At 41.0% G+C, this 19,411-nt stretch overlaps 1 protein-coding gene across 3 annotated transcripts in view; it reads right to left on the reverse strand.

Moving 5' to 3' along the window:
- Positions 1-426: 426 nt before the first annotated feature.
- pitpnm3 (PITPNM family member 3) overlaps positions 427-19,411 on the reverse strand; it is a 106,562-nt gene continuing 87,577 nt past the window's right edge. For 2 of the 3 annotated variants that reach the window (XM_074639899.1, XM_074639898.1), the window contains exons 11-20: positions 15,289-15,498; positions 15,004-15,152; positions 10,622-10,738; positions 6,557-6,673; positions 6,319-6,467; positions 5,553-5,702; positions 5,119-5,302; positions 4,773-4,901; positions 4,225-4,628; positions 427-2,728 (exon numbers count right to left, since the gene is read on the reverse strand). In XM_074639899.1, the coding sequence (XP_074496000.1) occupies positions 4,299-4,628; positions 4,773-4,901; positions 5,119-5,302; positions 5,553-5,702; positions 6,319-6,467; positions 6,557-6,673; positions 10,622-10,738; positions 15,004-15,152; positions 15,289-15,498 (1,535 nt within the window). In that variant the 3' untranslated portion in view covers positions 427-2,728; positions 4,225-4,298. The remainder of the gene's footprint in view (positions 2,729-4,224; positions 4,629-4,772; positions 4,902-5,118; positions 5,303-5,552; positions 5,703-6,318; positions 6,468-6,556; positions 6,674-10,621; positions 10,739-15,003; positions 15,153-15,288; positions 15,499-19,411) is intronic. The other variant, XM_074639900.1, reaches the window with a different exon arrangement.

Genomic DNA, 19,411 nt, shown 5'->3' on the forward strand with positions numbered 1-19,411 from the left:
TGTTGCAGCAGTGAAACCAGGTGTTTTTTGTTCTCATTGGTCAAAAGGCCATCACATACGCATAAGACCAAAAATAAGACCACAAAAATAAATAAAAACTATATATTTTTTTTTGTTCAAAAGAGGCTGTCACACCATGTTAGTTAACTTACTAAAGCTTACTTTATAAAGTCATACGAATTGTTAATAAATGGCAAATTAGGTCAATACCCAATAGTTAAGTCATGATTTGGTGAATACTAATCATTTGACAACATTAATTAGTACTTAGTGAGTGGTTAATTATATTAATTTGAAGACAATAATTGTGCAACACTTAAATCTCTCAATAAATACAATAATTTTATATTGTATAATATTGTTCTTTTCTTTTTCTTTGCCTTCAGTATGTATGAATGAGAATAAGATGAAACTGGAATTTATATGATTTGTCAGTTTCCATTAAACGTGTGAACGTCTTAGGTAAAAGTAACACATTATTAACAATGCCCTGCCTAATTTACATTATTTTACCATTAAAAAATCAATTATTTATCACAACTTCAAGTACTGATTTGCATTTTACTCAACATGTGGCAGTTGTATTAATATCCATGAATTATTACTCACCCCTTATTTACAAATGACTACTCTATTATTAGTTAAGAGCACCACAAACATGACTATTACTTAACAATATCAAATAATTAACATGCACAGAACAATCACCATTTAACCATTAGATCATTATTTGCCATTTACTAACATTGTTGTACTAAAATGCTGCCCAGCATTTGAATATTCCACTCCTCATGGCAAAAAAAATATCACTATGTGTTATACAGACTTGATTATTGTGAATACATTGATGGGAATGATCATTTCGTTGTATTATATCTTAATGCAAAACGAAATGGGAGTTAAGCATTTCAGTATTGTTTCTACAATATCATACAATTACCAAGTAATGCTAATCGGTGCACTGCAATTACAGGGGCGGCACTACAGGGAGTCATACATACTTAGAAGTAATCAAATAGCTAATTACTGGACCACCTATGGTGTACAGGCGGCGAAAGAAAAAGACAGCTCCCTCCCGGCTGACACGTTCCACTCTGCTATGCAGGTTTTCAGTTAAACCAAGACACCAGAAGAACTCAGTAAGCCTTTCTTCATTCATAGCAAGCGGCTAAGTAATCCTCTGACACACCGCTTCAATCCAAACCTATAAGATACACACGGAAAGCCGTCCGTAGTGAGAACATGCAGGTATGTTAACACTGGCCTCCATCTGCCTCTGTACTTGTCATAGCTGTCTTCGTGTTCACAGTAAATACAACTCTACAACAAATATACCTAGACACTCACTCACACACGCACACAAATATATACAGTATCTAAAACATGTCAAAACAAAAATATCAACTAGTTAAAATACACTTTGTCATGACAGTAAAACTCAATACTTTGGTCGAACAAATCAATTTGTATCTCTACACAACATCAAATACAATTTAAGGCAAAAAAAATCAACCATTCGACGAGTCAAACCAACAAAAAGGTTCAAAAACATACATTGAAAATATTTCTTTTTACAATATTTCCTCATAGAAAAATATGTCTGACTTGCACAGAGTTTTAAACATGGACACAATAAGACTCAAATTCCAACCCCGAGTGCACAGGACAGCATCAGATTTCAAATCTATCAGCTGTGGACGCGAGGGCATCCTGGTGGGATTTCAACTGCCATGGGGCGTATTGTACAATATCCTGCAAGCTACTGCAACTACACTAATGTTGCCAATGATGATAATTACATTTTAATTACGTAGATAAACAGGCTCGGATCACTTTTTACATCTGTGTCTATCAATCTGTAAACATTTTTTTTGGTCAAACCAACACTTTCCTACAAGCTGTTTGTGTTTAATCTTCCAGGAGTCAACAGGCAGCGACAGGGCACAATCTGCAGAAAAAAAAAGAAAGAAAAACTACAAATACAATAAAATACAACTCTTTGTTTCTGAAGCGAGTACCGCAGCTGAACCAGTGCGGCGTACTTCGATAGTGCAAGTGCGACCTCGGGGGCCGAGCCGTGCTTCGGCGGCTGTGTACCCGGTCTGTCCAGAGGCCTGTTCTGCCAGACTGGTTGAGGGGGCGGGAGGAGGGGTTGTAGTAATAAGCCAGCCACGACGCAAAGGGAGACATCTAACAGTGGGAGTGAAATGGAAGCAGAGGCCGGCGTTCGGCTGGAACTTAAATGTCACAGTGCTTCTGTGTCCAGAGGGCCCACACGGGGGACGACGTGTGTTGAGTATTTACATCAGCGCAGGAGTCAGCGGACATGACCGCCTGTCAGCACAGCAGTCTGATTGCATCTGGTAATCTGTCGCAAGGTCTCGACAGGTTCAAAGTCACCGCCGCCGTCACATTTGTCATCCTCTGAAGCGTGTGTGTGTGCATGAATATGCGTAAATATCTACTATCTGAAAGTACATTCTTTTTGATTTTACAATTAGACACAATTTTAGATGGACACAAACATTCGCCAAAAATCATTGCCATCCCCCGTTTTTTTAAGCAACCGCTTAAAATCTCAGGCACAAAGACTAAGTGACGTAATCCACCGAGCAGGTCACAAGAAAAAAAGGTGGCAAAGTGTAGAGGGCCAAGCAGGAGGTAAAGCTGAGCTGCGAGGGATACCGGCGGAGGATCCAATGTGCATGTACAGTTGGTAGAGGTGACACTGTCAAACGAGAGAGAAGAATTATAGGAAAAGTCAACACATTAATTAGCGTTTAATGTGTCAGCATATTTGTTCCTACGGGTTATCAGAGTCACACAGCTCTAATTTCCATAATTGCACGGACAATATTTCCAAATCTAGAAATGAGTGGATTTCAAGCACGGGAGGACATTGCAGTTGTAGCTCATTAGCAGGCCTACTTGCATAATCATAATCACGAGCACATTTACATTCGGTCCACCCGGGGAGCTGCTGCTAATAATAGCATCTCTGCCACAGGAATATTAAGCATCCAGAATTTTTTTCATTATTCCTTTCTGATCTTTTTTTTCCTTCTTTCTTTTGAGCTCTTAAAATAATGATGCATCTGTGAGTGTAAAGACCGTAATGTTTCATGTGCATCAAAGAACATAATCTAATCGAGGTAGACGTTTACTGACTTTGCCGGAGCTCAACAGCGGCGAGCAAAATCAATCCGTGTTTGCGTCAAAGCTCTGCGGAGCCTCGAAGCTCTTAAAGGCTTAAACAACAACGCAGTGAAAGAAAAGGTAAAAGGTGAAGGGCTGCATTTTTCCACGATGCAACACTGATTGTTATTCTTAAGTGGGAAACAATAGAACACAGCTTCACAGGTGTTGCAGCAATGCGAGGAGGTGGATACCGACAAGCTTCACCACTTTGATGCCTTTAACTGTCTGATAGTAGGCTGTCAGAGAACGCCTGTGCATGACTAAAACAGGATGTTTGCTTTGCACGACATAGGACTTTTGTTTTCCATTGTGCAAAAAATGCACAGTCTACTATTTCATCCCTATTTTTGTCCTCCGTTTTAAAATCAGGAGAGTTGATTGGGGTTTTACGAAATTTGTAGGGCCGATGCATGTCATTGCTCTGCTCTGGTATTTTCTAAAATAAAGGGGTAATGATTTTACACACAGAGTTCAGTTTACTAGTCATGAGACATACTACCCAGTCTGTGAAAAAAAGTCATCTAATATATTTTGTGGTTCTCATCAGGAATCCTGTGCTACAAACAAACTATATAAATAAAGTTTGACTTGACTTGACTTGACTACAGTCTGTCCCAAGATAAACCTGCATCATTTGAAAAGGACAATGTGTTGATTCTGAGACACACCATACTGTGTAAGTCCAGAGGGGCAAGAAACAAGTGATCACACCGGTTGTAAACAAGCAGATATTAAACATTTTAGCCGAGATTATCCAAACCACTGAAAGTGAAAGCACACCTGAAATGTCAGTAATAATTCCTAATTGTCTGTGCATACATCTATTGCAAGTATGCAAGGTCAAAGTTGAATCTTGAACTAAGTCTGTAAAGAAATTTTGGGGTCATATTTTTGGTGCTCACCTTTGTTTTCTTAGCCTGAAGTTTGGTATTTCAGTTATATTTTCAGTTGGTTGCAATCTTTAGATGCCACTAAATCCTACACACTGCTCCTTTAAATCCCCCATATTTAAACAGAGGCTCTCACCTTGGCCCTGGACACTAAGACCCCTTTGTTCTCCTCTTCTGTCCTCCTGCAATCCTTCCATCTCTTTTTTGACGTCAGGGAGTGGTGTCTCCACGGAGTATGGAGGGCCGTCCCCATGCGCCTTGTCCGCCTCCGCCTCCTCCACCTCCTCCCCCGTGGTCCTTATCTGACTCCGGCTGGCTCTGGGCTCGCTCAGGCTTGGGGTTGGGCGTGCAGGGCGGGTCGGGCTGTTGCACCGACATGGTCCTGCGCAGGTGGGTGCGCTTACACAGGAAGTCAGGCTTGGCTGAGAGACCAAATGAGCCCTTCCTAAGGACCATACGAACTGAAGAGGATTTTTTGGGTCTTGCTCTGTGGCCAAACTGAAGGGTGGAGAGGTGAGCTGCGTAGCCCTCGCTCAGGAACTACACATGCCACACAGAGAAAGGGTTAGGAAATAAGAAAGAGAGGAGTTAGAAGATTTAAGTTAATGAGAAACCAAGAGGAAAACCAAAACTGTTCAGGTGAAAGAGGCTGACAGAAACGCCATGAAATGAAAAGAGAACCACCTGGCACTGATTTTGGTACTTCTTCGAAGGCCTGCCAACGATGTAAATCTGCGAGGGGCAGAGGCCGAGCATGTTGTAAACAGAGATGTCCTTCATGGAGCCATAAGCAGAGTTGATCTTAATGTGACACTGGTGAGAGAGGGAACAATCAGTCAGAGATGTGTGTGTGGCATTTCCGATGCAGCACAACCCGAGGCTACTACCCTGTTAGATCGCAAAAGAGTGATCATGCAGAGGACAGAAATCAAGATCACTGTAGGGTGTAGAACAAAGCGTTTCACATGCTTTGGAAGAAAAATGAACTGCCCCGTTATTGTCAGAGCGATGCTTTGTCTCAGAACTGTACCTCCTGTATGAGGTTCCTGAGGAAGATGGTCTTTTGTCGAAGGGGATCGTGAACCAGCCCTTCAGAAAAGAAGATCATCCCGTGGGGGAAATTGTGCTGCGAGAGCCAGGACACCACGCGCTGCTTCTGCATATCAGGGCGGCCTGTGATGTAAATGATGAGGTATCCCAGGTCCTGCCAATGCCTGCGTGTGAATACATAACATCAAACACACTTCAAAGTCTTGTAGAGGCGTTATCACAAATTAAATTCTTAACGCGTTCGATGTGCACACCAGCATACACATTCACTTCTGAATGTTTATCCTTCTGAACCTTGTTGTCAGTCTCTGAAGAGGGGAATGTCATTTACACAAACACACCCACACGCACACAAACACAGGCACAGGCACAGGCACACACACCCACACACATTCAGAAGCTGTTGCCGGTTACCTGACGACATCGACAGCTCCGGGGCGGACCTTGGGGTCACTGCCCATGATTGACACGCTGGCAGCAAAAGAGCCATCGATGCTGAAGACCACACACTCCATGCCCCGTGGCAACACAGTCAGGTAGCCCTCTGCACTGGTCTGATCGCCCCTTGGGAAAGAAAAAGATTATTATTTTTTATTATTATTTTGGTTTGTTTTATTTTATTCTATTTAATTTAATCTTTATTTCTTTATTTTTTTTATTTTATTTTATTTTATTTTACTTTATAATTTTTTTTCCTCACATAAAATAATGCTTTTGTATGAACATATCATGATTATGCCAGGGCATTTTACATTTTTTTCTCCCTACATTTATTTAATTTAAATTTTTTTCTTCTCCTTTCTTTTTTATTTTATTGTATTTTGTTTTATTTTATTATTTTTTTCTCCTCACATAAAAATATTGCTTTTGGATTAACATGTGATGATTATGTCACAGCATGTTCTTTGTCTTATTCAGTGATATTGTATAATGCAATGACATTGTATCTTGGAGAACAAAGCAGATGTATGGTTTAAATGAGTCATTAAATAAAAAGTAAACAAAAGAAAAAGAGAGAGAAACTGCATTTGCTACAGAGGGTTGTTACTCCCTTCAAGGCCTTTTATACTTCACTCTCTAGCTAGAAGCTCACACACCAATACAGGGCAAAAATATAGGACTTATCATCTTATTTGATAATGCAGCAATCTGTAAAGGGGCATACTACATGAATGCTTACTTGACCACCATTTTAATTGGATAGACTCCCTGGCCCAGCTTCTTGCTCTTGGGTATGGTATATATGACTCTGCCGCTGCTGTTGGCCACCTCCGTGTCAAAGTTCACCCAGCGGCCGGACTGAGGTTGTGTCATCAGCAGGACGTCCACCTACAGTACAAGGGGCAGGGTGGGTCAACAGGTTGGAGATTAACCTCTTTGATATATCTGTCGTAACCAATCGTGTTGCTGCTTCTCACCTTTTCTCCAGTCAGAGTGACCATGTCCAAGGGGCCGTACATGAAGCGACCGACCAGAGTCTGAGGCCCGTCCTCGGTGGCAATGACATCATTCACCCTGTGGTTGGCAGTGACGTTCTACGGTAGATAACAACAAGGAGCGCAAAACACAGTTCAGTCAGGACACTCCAAGTCAAGGTTTTTATTGCAGCTTGTGTGATGCTCTGAAACCGAATCTCAGCATTTACTGATGAACCTGGTGAGATGAAGTAGAGAGCTGTGAAGAAGTGGATTTTTTCACACATTAAGATCCAGAGGTCAAGAATGAACTTCCGTGCTCGAACCTGAGAAAGCAAACCACCTCAGAAGAGTTAGAGATACGCAATGTTTGATGAACATGAACACATATCTAAAGCTGCTACAATCAATATTTTAATATTAATAATGGATCTAATGAATGATATGCAAGGGGTCGCTTCTTGTAGTGATAAACCCATAGAGAATTATCACCACACACTGCAGTTCCTCTCAGCCCTGGGCAGCAAAGCTGTTTTGGTCCACTCTCACTGCTCTCATCAGCATCGTTTTCAGGCACAGCAGACAGCTTATTCAGTGAAAAAACTCTAAACCTCTACCCGCTGCTACCTGCCCAGCAGCAAACCACAGACAGACAAAGGTAAAGACTAGCTTGTGAACATAATGGAGCATTTATCAGCTAAAGAGACATTTATTTACCTCAGGAGTTGGTGGAGAGTAAAAAGAACTGAAAAGTAGAGTGAATATTGGACTTACTTAAGTGGTCAGAAACACAACTCCAAATGAATGTTAATGAAGTGTATATATAGGCAACTGTTTGCTAGCAAGTTAACTACATCAACTTAAAGGGGAACTGCACTCAATTTCAAAATTCATACATTATTCCTATGGTTTAAGACAGTCCAAAAACCATTAGTAAACATGAACAACTCTCTCCCAAATCCAAAAACTAGAGTGCTAAAACTCAAACTTGTGATGTCATAGGGTATAAAGTGTGGAGCTGCTCTACAGACAATGAATTGGGAGAGATGTTCTCGATGATACTGAGAGCACCCAGGGTAATTTTATATGGGTACATTTTCTGTTTCACGACTGAGAATACCACATTTGAGTAAAGCTCATTTGGGTATAATAAAGAAAACTAAATCAGTCTCCCATTCATTGTCTATGGAGCAGCTCCAGGACTTTATACCCTATCACAAGTTTGAGACTTACATCTCTGGTTCCTGGCTTTGAGAGAGAGTAGCTCATGTTCACAATTAATTTAAATGAATTTAGGTGGTGTTCCCTTTTAAAGGTGATAATATGTGAATTTTTGGTTTACAGCTTGTTTCTGCTGGCCAGGAATTCACTTAATATATGGTTTAAACTAATTGTAACGGAGGCGGAGGCCAGGGAAGTGATTGGAGTTAAAACTCTAAAAGCATTTTATATGGACCGCCTAAAACGTGATTAAATGAATAGACAATGTGTAAAACATTGGGCTATATGAAATGGCTGCTGTGCCTGAACTACAGTGAGGTTCCCTTAAAATCCCCGCTGGTGTTTGTCCTTGCTTGACCTGTTTTACAAGCCTTTATGACAAACACCACTGACTTTTCCTGCTTTGATGTGCCCGGCCAAATGCCTCTGAGGTGGGACCTTGCAGAAAAAGAGTGTTACCTCTATATTGACTTGTCTTGTACCTTCAAGTGAGCCAGCAGAGAAACACTAATCCCTACATCTGTTCTTGCTGAGATAGTTGCATTTTAGTAGTAGATTATAAGCACACCAATAAAATAAAATAATTCTCACACTCTGTTGTGGGCCACCACGACAGAAATTTAAATTCTCCTACCGACTTCTCTGCCATCTCTGTTCCCTTTACTTTATCCTGGTCATGATTGACAGCTGTGATTGACAGCTGCTCTGAGTGAAGTCGGAGGCTCGGGATTTGTAGAGAGAGGAAATGTAACTTTAACTTTCTATAACCGCCACGAGTATGTTTAATAGAAAAATGTGTCAATTTGATCATAAATGTATTTATAGAGATATTATAGTTAGTTGTTGTGTCTTTCAAGCCAAACAGCTACTGTGGTTCTAGCGTAGCAGCTAGGTGGCTCACTCTAGAAAGCTGCGGCTGTGCTTGGCTCATGATTGGATCGGGCGGGTGTGTGGGTGGGACCTCGATACCGCGGCTCCAGCCACTCGATCACCACTGTGCAGACTGGCTCCAAATGACGACAAAATCTCAAGATGGCAGCTCCTTTGCCGAGATATTTTGGCTGCACTTTTGTACAGTGGGAGGAATTAGAGACGCGTCGTCCATCTATATATACAGTCTATGTTTTATCCTATTAGACATTTGTGTCAAATCGGCATAATTAGCATGCGAATTCTTGAGTTTTGGCCAAAAATGTGCTTTGTGAGGTCACAGTGACCTTTGACCACCAAAATCTTATCAGTTCATCCTTGAGTCCAATTGGATGTTTGTGCCATATTTGAAGATACTCCCTCAAAGCGTTCCTGAGATATCGCTTCACAAGAATGGGACGGATGGACGGACAACCCGAAAACACAATGCCTCTGGCCACGGCTGTCAGCAATAAAGCAATAAATGTCATTTGTTGATTCCATCTTTGTTTGTCGCATTGATTTTATCAGGAGCGAGATGCTGTGATGACATTTTGTTTACTTGAAAATGCACCGCTGTTTATCGACAGCACTCGCAGTCACCAAAAGATAATGGAGCATCTGCACATTATAGGAACATATTGCTAAGTGCTGATGCGATCAAACATGTGGTCGTATTTTACTGTTTCAACACACCAGCAAATGATAATTGATTTAAAGGATGTGGCATCTAACAGGGAACATTTCCAGCTGTTATTCTGAATTAGCTTTGTCAACAATTCAGCACGAGGTCTTACTTACTGATCCAGTGATGGCGAGCATGCAAGGTAAGCAAACCATATATGCACACCTGGGCACACACACACAACACACAGCTACTACTGTATGTGACTTGAGTTGTCCTGACAGCGTTCAATATCTAGTTAAATTTCCCCGACACTAGGTACTCTGTGCGGTAATGTGTGAAAACTACACTCTTCTCAGTATCACCATCCACTCACAGGGAAAGTGTGGAAGAGATGCGTGGGAGAGTCAGACCCCTGCCTGCGATAGAGCAGCACGTACAAGAAACACTAGTGGTCCCTCTCCAGCTGTGACAAACACCTCTTAACAAGTCGAGGAAGAGCAGAAATAGAAGCCCGGTCTCTCTGAATAGTATCACTCTGCAGCAGATGAGCTAGCCGTGCCCAGATTGAGTTGGCACAGATCGTCTCTGAATGTCCACGTGCTGAATCGCATTCAGGACGAGGCGACTTTTTCAGAGCTGCTTTTCTTTGAGCACTTACATCAGAAACACATCACCGGCGAGGCATGAATAAGATGACACGGGGAAAAGAAAACCTTCACAGATTCAAATATAGATATTTTTTCCACGGTACTCTGGTTACGTGGTTCTATTTATAGCCTTATGAAAATCAAGCAGTCACTAAATTCTTGTCTTTAGAAAATGGCAGATAAAAGCAGCACTCGGTGGAAAGCAATATGACCTTGATTGTTCTACTTGGCGGGGCTCAGAAGCACCAAGTAATTGTGAGCGTCCGCCTGCTTCAGTGCTTCAAGGTGAAAGTGTAGGAGTATTTAAAGATATCCAGGTCACAGTCCATTCACACAGTCGACTAAAGCACTACAACCTTGGCTGTTAGTTAGAGCTGTATTTTTTTGTTTGAATGAATTCGTTCCATTGCAGCAGAATAACAATATCCGCTGTGTGGGTGGGTGTATTTCTGAGAATGAGAGGCACCTTAGAGACAATTTCCCTGGTTGTATAATTTCTGGTGTCCAAGCCAAAGTGCTGTGTTAAAATATTCATGCATTTGTTCACATAAAGTCAGAATATGAGCTCTTAAAAGTTTGCCAAGAATTCACATTTCTGCTAGCAGAGCAAACTGGGGCAAAAGAGTATTCATGCAAAATAAACCAACCGGATAATTCATTTACCCTTAGTTTGACGTGTGTCCTCCTTCTGAGCCATTTTTCCCGCGGGCTGGAGGGAGAGAACGCAGCAGAGCCCAGATTGTCCGTTTCCTGGGTCTTCACACAGTCGCATCTCATGAGCTGTCAATAAAAACACATGCGTATATTGAAAGAGCAGGCATTTCCACACACACAAGCTTCTGAAATCACATCCTTCCATTAAAGCTGCAGTGGGGAGAAACGGAGCAAATATGATTTAAAAAAGTTATTTTTATAAAACGGTCACTATATTCTGACAATAGTGCATGAGACAGGTAATCTGAAAAAAAATCATGTGTCTGTGTGTCCTCCGGTGCTCCTAATGGCATCTGCAAGATTTCACAGACCGGAGGAAAACAACCAATCACAGCCGAGCTGGAGCCTTGACTTCTCTGAGCAGCTGTCAATCACTCGCAAACTCTGACCAAACGGTAAAACTTGGCAGCGCTGATCAAATATGAATCAATATTCTTGACATCTTGTAGTGTACTGTTTAGCTTTAAAATGAGAAAGTTTGTGACCCGACAGCCATGTTGAGATCACTTGAGGAAGCCCCGCCCACCAGCCGGAGCAAACTTTCTCATTTTACAGCTAAACACTACACTACAAGTTGTTTCTGAAAACATTTTATGTGAGAAATAGGCATTAAAGTAACAGATTATTGATTCATATTTGATCAGCACTCTTATAGTTTGACCGTTTGATCGTAGTTTGTGAGTGATTGACATCTGCCTCCGTTGAAAAAATAGGAATGCTCTCTTTCTGAAATGACTGATTTTTTAAAGCTTGAAAACGGAGCCATGAGGAGGTGCAGAAGTCTAGTTATCTCTCATAACACTTGAATTACAATATGCTGAAAGGTTATTATGGAATTTTTTCCCAATGATGCCAAAAACATTCTGCCTACTGAAGCTTTAAGCAGACGGAACAGGTTTGTCTATCAGTAATTATAATTATAGTCTCCCCTCAGCACTCTATAGTGAAGAATAATAACATGGAAGGTTTAACATCTGAAGCCTTGAAATTAAAGTTATGTTTAAGGATCATAAATCCCAATTCTAATGGGAAGCTTTTGTGACGAGAGCAGCACCGACACAGATTCAGGGGCGATTTGGAGTACTCCATGAAAGAATCCATGCACACGAGAGGCTCCTTGTTTCATACCATAGGGAGATATTCTCTTACATATTCCCACTGAGCTTGGACTCCTGCGGGAGAAGTAAATGATTCAGCTTTGACAAATTATTTCCTGTGCAGCCCCTAAATTCCATCCTTTAATATGACGCAGCACCGAGCGGAGCTGAAAACCATTGAACCAAAATAATGATCTTCGGGTTTTATTGGCTTCCTGATGGCGTCGATAGCACTTCTTTTTCCCCCCCGTGTGCTCTCCTTATTCCCCTCACGTTTTCTCACAAAGACGACATGCTGCAGCAGACAGTGGCAGGGTGGGGAAAAATCCTCTTTTTTTCTTCCCTGATGGATGCTCTGCTTTCTAATGATCAAGTTCAAAGACTGCCGGTGTTTCCAGGGGGCTTTTAACAGGACATGACGTGATACACTTGTCTTATTTATCCATTCTTTTTGTCCTGCTCTTTGTCGGTGTCTGTCTGAGGATTTAGATACATGCTTGTCACTACCACAAATACACAAATACACATCAATGTAATCGTGTTATGTATTCATGGGCAGCTCAGTAGGTAACGTTGCCAAGGCTCCAGGTTTAATTCCCACTAAATACTAAACACATATGCACTGGATGCACTATAAGACTCCTCCGATCAAAGGTTGGGTTGTTATGACTTAAGAAAGTTGATGGTAGAGATATGCTAATGAAGCTGAGAACACATTCGCAGACCTTTAAAATCCCAACCAGCCTTAAAAAGAGTTGGCACCACACATTTCATTTCTGACTTTTGCAGATTCCAGTCATGCCCTTTTACATTTATACATAAACCAGCATAAACTACAGAATCTGGGTGGGATTTTTGTTCTGATTTCAGTCATAAAAACAAATACGTTGGATAAAATGGCTCCCATTTGTCTGAGGCTCAGCTGTGAGGTGTGAGATGAATCCTAAACACCTTTGCACAAGATAAATGGCCAACAGTTGATAGTGATCTTTCCCTTCGTCTTGCAACCATCGCACAATCCCCACAATCTTGACCATCACTCATCAAGGCTAAGTCAAGGTAAAAATGGGCCTTTATATAATGGACAGTGTTCTGAACTGTAGATCCACATGCCATGATGACAAAGGACTGGATTATAGCTCAACATACTGTCAGATGTCTTGAAACAATATTTATGGTTAAAGTGTTTGGGTAAATCTCGATAAACATGGATTATTTCTTAACGCTGCCTCTGTCCACAGTTAGATGCCATAAAGGGGTGTTGATGACATTACCGGCTCGCTGCGAAACTTCAGGGTGTCGTCTGTGCAGCAGGAGCCCTTGTCTATGTATGCTGTGTTGTTTGTGAAGCAAGAAGAAGTCATTAAAGGGCGGGTCCATCTGCGTTCTTTTCTATGTTTTTTCCAATTGGAAACGCCCACTCAGCCATTACCAAAAAGCAGTGGCATAGGTTACCAAAGTAAGCTAATCAATAAGGTTATGAATAATGTGAACGCTAGCACTAGCTGAGTCAAAGTTAGCTGTGCTAAGTTTTGAAATAACTAAAAGGGTTAGTTTGTATTTTCTGAAGTGGGGTTGTGAGTAATACTCCTGCATTCTGCGAGATAAAATTACTGTTTTTGTGAATGTAGTCTGGTGGCTTTGAAGAGAGCGATATAACAGCTTCAGTTCCCTGTTGTCGTTTACCTCGCCATCAGACAGCCCTTTCCGTCAGGGAACTGAAGCCATTATATCGCTGTCTTCAAAGCCACCATACCAGACTCTATTGACAAAAACAGTCATTTTTCCTCACAGAATACAGGAGTTGCTGGTCTACCGCTGCATTGATCGGTTAGTTTGTGTTATTGTGTGACTTTCAGATCCGAACTAACGTGGCGTCCATACAGCAGTGCCTCTCCAAACTGCCATCTAAGTTACTGTAGGTAATACTCTGACTTTGAGGATGTATATATACTGTCAAGGAACCTATGTCAGGTCATGTGGGGAAACGTTTTTAGAAGGGTTTGGGAAAATAGTATTTTGATGCTAAAACAAACATACTTAGACCAAACTTGTGTTGTTCAGATTTGAATACATAAGGAACACCACTGGGAAGCTACAGACCTTTAAATGGAAACAGTTCCACAAGTAATATAATTAAAAACATCACAGAAAGGGAACAAGAGGATTGGCATTGGTTTGGACTTATAAGTCTTACCTACAAGCAAATATGTATAAAAAAAAACCTAAAATGGCATGTGGAGTTCCCCAAGGGTCAATCCTAGGACCCCTTTTATTCAACTGAATTTTGATTATTTTTAGATTTGCAAAACAAATTTATATTCTGTGACTTTATATGCTATTTCTATGTCATGACCTTTACCTGATTGTCTTTGAGTCTGTTGTTTTGTCTCCATGTCTTATGAAAAGCACCTTGAATTATGTGCTTATGTGCTATAATGTGCAAATGTGATAAACAAATTGCTAACATTTTTTTGTATTCTCATGTCAAGACAAGCGCAGATTATTAATTCATGGTGGGTCTGTTTATATTAAAGCAACAAAAAATACACTATACTGTTTCCAACTTAACGCCTCTGTCCAGTGCCTCCACTTCCTACCTCCTACAACTTTCTTGTTGGTGGTTTTGTTATGATATACAGTATCATACAGTTTGAAACATTTTACCACATATCTCTCAAAGAGTTAAATGGATGATGCAGTGACAGCAAGTGGCTTCCTGCTGCTCTCATTTGACATGAGAAGCAAACAAACCCGGAGGCTGTTTGGACTTGGAACAGACCAAGGCTGTTACATCAAGGAAGACACGGTGGATATGCAAAGAACTTATGGCCTTAACGAGAGACTGGAGATGTGCCATATTTTGTCACTTTGCTTCATCTACTCCCAGAGCAACGTGCTTAGAGAACCTCTCCACATTTGATTTAACAAGTTCAGTCTTTTGAGGTACCTGCCAGCAATTTCAGAGACTATGATGCAGCTATTACTTTTCCCTGCAGCAGGCTTTGTCTTGTTGTGAAGCTTCATTCTGAAATGGCCTTCAGATGATGCTAGTTGCCTACCGCTGTTGAGAATAAAGTATGCTAATTATGCACAGAGTAAGTCTTTCATGGTTTTAGTATGCTAATTAAATTCATTTTTAATATTTGCGTACTAATTACTGAGACAATACTTTCCCCAAGCTGTGAAACTTGCTGTGGAAAAATCAATAAGCTGTCAATAAGGCTTTCCCACCTGCCGGAGAACAAAGGCTGCTACGTCAGTGGACTCCCAGTAGGAGGCGTGGAAAAGGTGAGGCAGAGCCACTGTTGGGAAGGCGGTCAGCACATCAGGGCAGTACAAAGCATAATCCAGCCTCTTTGAGCCCCACCAGCTACTGGAAACTGAAACACAACACACATATGTTAGCATAGACATGTGAGGTCAACTTAAGAGCTGTGAAATGCTCATGAACCTGAAGTCATCTACAGGGGATAATGGAAAAAATGAGACAGGACAGTCTCCTTCCCTCCCACTTACTGTTAGCGATAGTGTTTCCCAGCTGGCCCATGGAGCAAATCGACATTTCACTTTCCACACTGGTCACGCTGGCTCTACGACCTCCCTCTTCTCCTCCTCCTCCTCCTCCTCCTCCTTCAGTCTTCGTCTCAGAGGACGTCTGCGAAGCTGAACCTAGAGGGGTTTGCTCTCCTTCCAAAAACACATTTGAGTGACCTTGGATACTCTCCGCTGGGAAGGGTGAGGAGAAGAGCGAAAGAGGAAAGACAAGAACAGAGAGGGGAGAGGAAAGGAAATGCTTTTAATCACACAACAATTGACAGGCCTCGATCTTTAAATCAATGCTGTTATTTTGCCTAATAAGATCGCGTCTTGCTGCGTATCGACTTGCTTTGTGATTTATCAAGGAAAACCAAAGACAGGCACTAAATACAATGAGAGAAACTACTTCTACTCTTCATGGGGTTGAATCCAATTCTATCGACTTTGGAAGTCCTAAAAAGCAGTTTGCTCTTGGCTCCTGCTGATAAGTAGACTCATTTTATCTGGTTGAGTACTTATCTCCCATCGGCACACCTCTATGCAGCTCTTTCCCATTTGTTCGGCGATAATGCTGTATAATAGTAAAATGAAAATTTTCCCTGGAGACCTTGTTTCACCAGATATCTTGAATCTACTTGCTATTCCCCAGACGCAGGGCTAAGAAGAAGGATATATCATCAATAATTTAATCGTTAGAGAGACAAGTGTCGACCAGCTCAGTTCAAAAGCACATTTATCTTAAACCATACATAGGTGTATATATGGATAGGTATATTTCTGTATTATGTGTGTATACTAGGGCTGTCAATTGATTAAAATATTTAATCGCAATTAATCGCATGATTGTCCATAGTTAATCACGATTAATCGCAAATTAATCGCACATTTTTTATCTGTACAAAATGTACCATAAAGGGAGATTCGGCAAGTATTTAATACTCTTATCAACATGGGAGTGGGCAAATATGCTGGCTTTATGCAAATACATGTATATATTTATGATTGGAAATCAATTATCAACACAAAACAATGACAAATATTGTCTAGAAACCCTCACAGCTACTGCATTTAGCATATAAAATATGCTAAAATCATAACATGGCAAACTTCAGCCCAACAGGTAACAACAGCTGTCAGTGTGTCAGTGTGCTGACTTGACTATGACTTGCCAAAAACTGCATGTGATTATCATAAAGTGGGCATGTCTGTAAAGGGGAGACTCGTGGGTACCCATAGAACCCATTTTCATTCACATATCTTGAGGTCAGAAGTCAAGGGACCCCTTTGAAAATGGCCATGCCAGTTTTGCCTCGCCAAAATTTAGCATAAGTTTGGAGTGTTATTTAACCTCCTTTGCGACAAGCTAGTATGACATGGTCGGTACCAAGGGATTCCTCAAGTTCTAGTTTGATATGATGCCAGCATCTTCACTCTAGGCCCCCTCTGATTTGCAAGAGGTTAATTAAAAATCCCAAGTTGCGTTAATGCGTTAAAGAAATTAGCGGTAACTAGTTATCATCGCGTTAACTTTGACAGTCCTAATAGGTGTATATATATAGTTATGGATATTTCTATATGTGTGCATATACTGTATATATATATATACATAATCATATTATATTGTTATTCTTGTTTAAATATTTCATATTGTGAATGTAATTTCTTGTGTTTCTTTGTGTGTTTATCTGTATGTGTTTTTTTTTTTTTAATTCTCCTTATCTACAATTACTTGCTTATTCATATTTAATGTTATGTTTGTTAAGTTTCTCTTTTTACTGAGAATGTTGTGTTATTGGGGATGGTAAGGACGGTGTTTGTGGATGTTTGTTCTGTTTATTTAAAAGGAACAAAAAAGCCAATTAAAGGAATATGATATCAACTTCCACCAAACAGCATTGCCTAACATGCCCCACAACAGGAAGCTGAAATACACATTCATGTCTTTGAGAACACTCCCACACTGTTTTCCTTTTCTTACCTGTATTATGAAACTCACAATTTTCCAGCCAGACTCTGGAGAGTGCTCATTATCCTGTTACCTAGGCCTTGTATGTTTCTGTAGATCTTTTATGACCCTGGATATGCCTTGACTCACGTCTGAATGAGTCTCTCCTCCACCGCTGCGCTGCACAGTGTGCTACAGATGAAATATTGACCTCAGCGACAACCCTATAAACCAATGTAATCTATATATTTGTATGTGTGTCACAAACAAGCAAAGACTCAATTTGCAGATGACCCCACTTGTGTATCATCTCATGTACTCGCTCCCATTTGCTGTAATGTGTATCAATCCACTGGGATGTCTTCTGATGTGATGGAGTGGATATAAGATACAGACGGGGAGCTGGAACAGGGAGCAGCACGGCTTAGGAGAGCCGAGATAAAATTAGGGCATGCTGCTCGCCTGCAAATGTTAACCAGAACGCATTGTGTCTGGGTTGGAGGGGATCTTTTTCATCTCTGGAAAGAACAGATTCTCCCATGAGATTCCTCAGACCCAATTTTCTGTTCTTATATGTTTACACTTCCATTCACACTATAGCCTACATAAGCATTAGCATTACAGACGTTGCCTCCACTCGTGGATGGTGTGTGTCTGTCGGCAGTATTTGTAACTCTGTAACTGTGGGGAGAGGGTCTAACCTTTAAATAATTTCTAAAAACATACATATTTTTGAAAATTGTAAAGTTTTTGTCACATAAATGCTTGTTATTTTTTTTATCTTCCTAATTTTCCTTGACATAGTGGTCAAGGACAATTTTACTTTCTCTCCCTTTAATGTAAAAAAATGGTTTGGTCTGTCACGCTACTGTAAGATCAAAAGTTTAACATCGAGCCAGCCCCTCTCCTCCCACCAGTAAACTTTCAAAATGGCCATTCGTCATAGTCAGGTGCTCAGAAGAGAAGAGAGGAACAAATAAAGAGAAAATGAGCAACCATTTCTTTACCTCTCACGTCACTGGGGGCATGCGTCATAGTTTGTTTACAGACTTTGACCTTAGCAAGATGGCCGCATTGGTCTCCCTTCCCAAACACAGGCAGCAATTCCATTCTGTAGCGGTTTTTGAATGGCGTGTAGCAGTGATCTAGAGTGTTTATCAAAGATGTTCTATAACAAAAGATGACGCATTAAAACCTGTCTCCTAAGTGGACGCGGTCTATGGGGCGAAATAATTGGTCATAATCTGTTCTCACGTTCACTTTACCCATTGGAGTTAATAGACCCAGGACCTGACGCTAGTCTCCTAAAGGGGCGGGGCAGTGGCGAAACTTACGTGACACAGATATAGGAAATGACTTATGCTGCGTTCACACCAAATGCGAAGCAAATTTTCGCCTCGCGTTACACATGCAATTTTTACCACCGGGATGATTTGTGATCAGTCACGCTGGACACGTTGGAGAGGAGGAACCAACAACGTTTCATCAACCATGGCCAAAATAACCATTATTGCTCCTTTGGGCATTTTGTGGAAGTCCCAGATACGCCGTCATGTCTTGGTTCAGAACATTATCCGGCAGCACTCTGCTGGATACAGTGAATTTCACCGAGCTGTATTCACTGTATCCAGCATCTAGTTGCTACAGCGGTATGAACCCAAAATAAACAAATTGTGCTGTGATTTAATTGCAATAAATGGATCAAAAGGACGACGAAATAACTACTTTTACTACTAATATTACTAATAACTTTTAAAATGCTTGTTTTCTGAATGGAGTTCGGATCGATCAGTGCCTGGCTATGCTAACATTGTAACTGCTCCATCAACACTCAAAATAACATCAGCATAACCTACGACAGCAATGTTGTTGTTTATACCATCGACAGCGTATGGTTTATAAACATACATTTATACACAGAGTTTCGTCCGGTCTCTTTACAAATATGAGGTACTATCATAGAGCTCTAGGTGCCAACAGATGGGCTACAATCATTTTTTCCTCCATTTCTGATTCAACAGCGTCAGGACGTCAATAACAACAGGAGGAGAATGCCTGCTTGAATGGTTATAAATAAAGCGCCAGATGCAGCCACATGTTGCGTGTTTGGTCTGTGAAGGATCGGCAACGGCCACAGAATACAGAAACCAGCCTCTC

The sequence above is a fragment of the Sebastes fasciatus genome, chromosome 7 (assembly GCF_043250625.1).
Source record: "Sebastes fasciatus isolate fSebFas1 chromosome 7, fSebFas1.pri, whole genome shotgun sequence".
In the NCBI taxonomy this organism is placed as follows: domain Eukaryota; kingdom Metazoa; phylum Chordata; class Actinopteri; order Perciformes; family Sebastidae; genus Sebastes; species Sebastes fasciatus.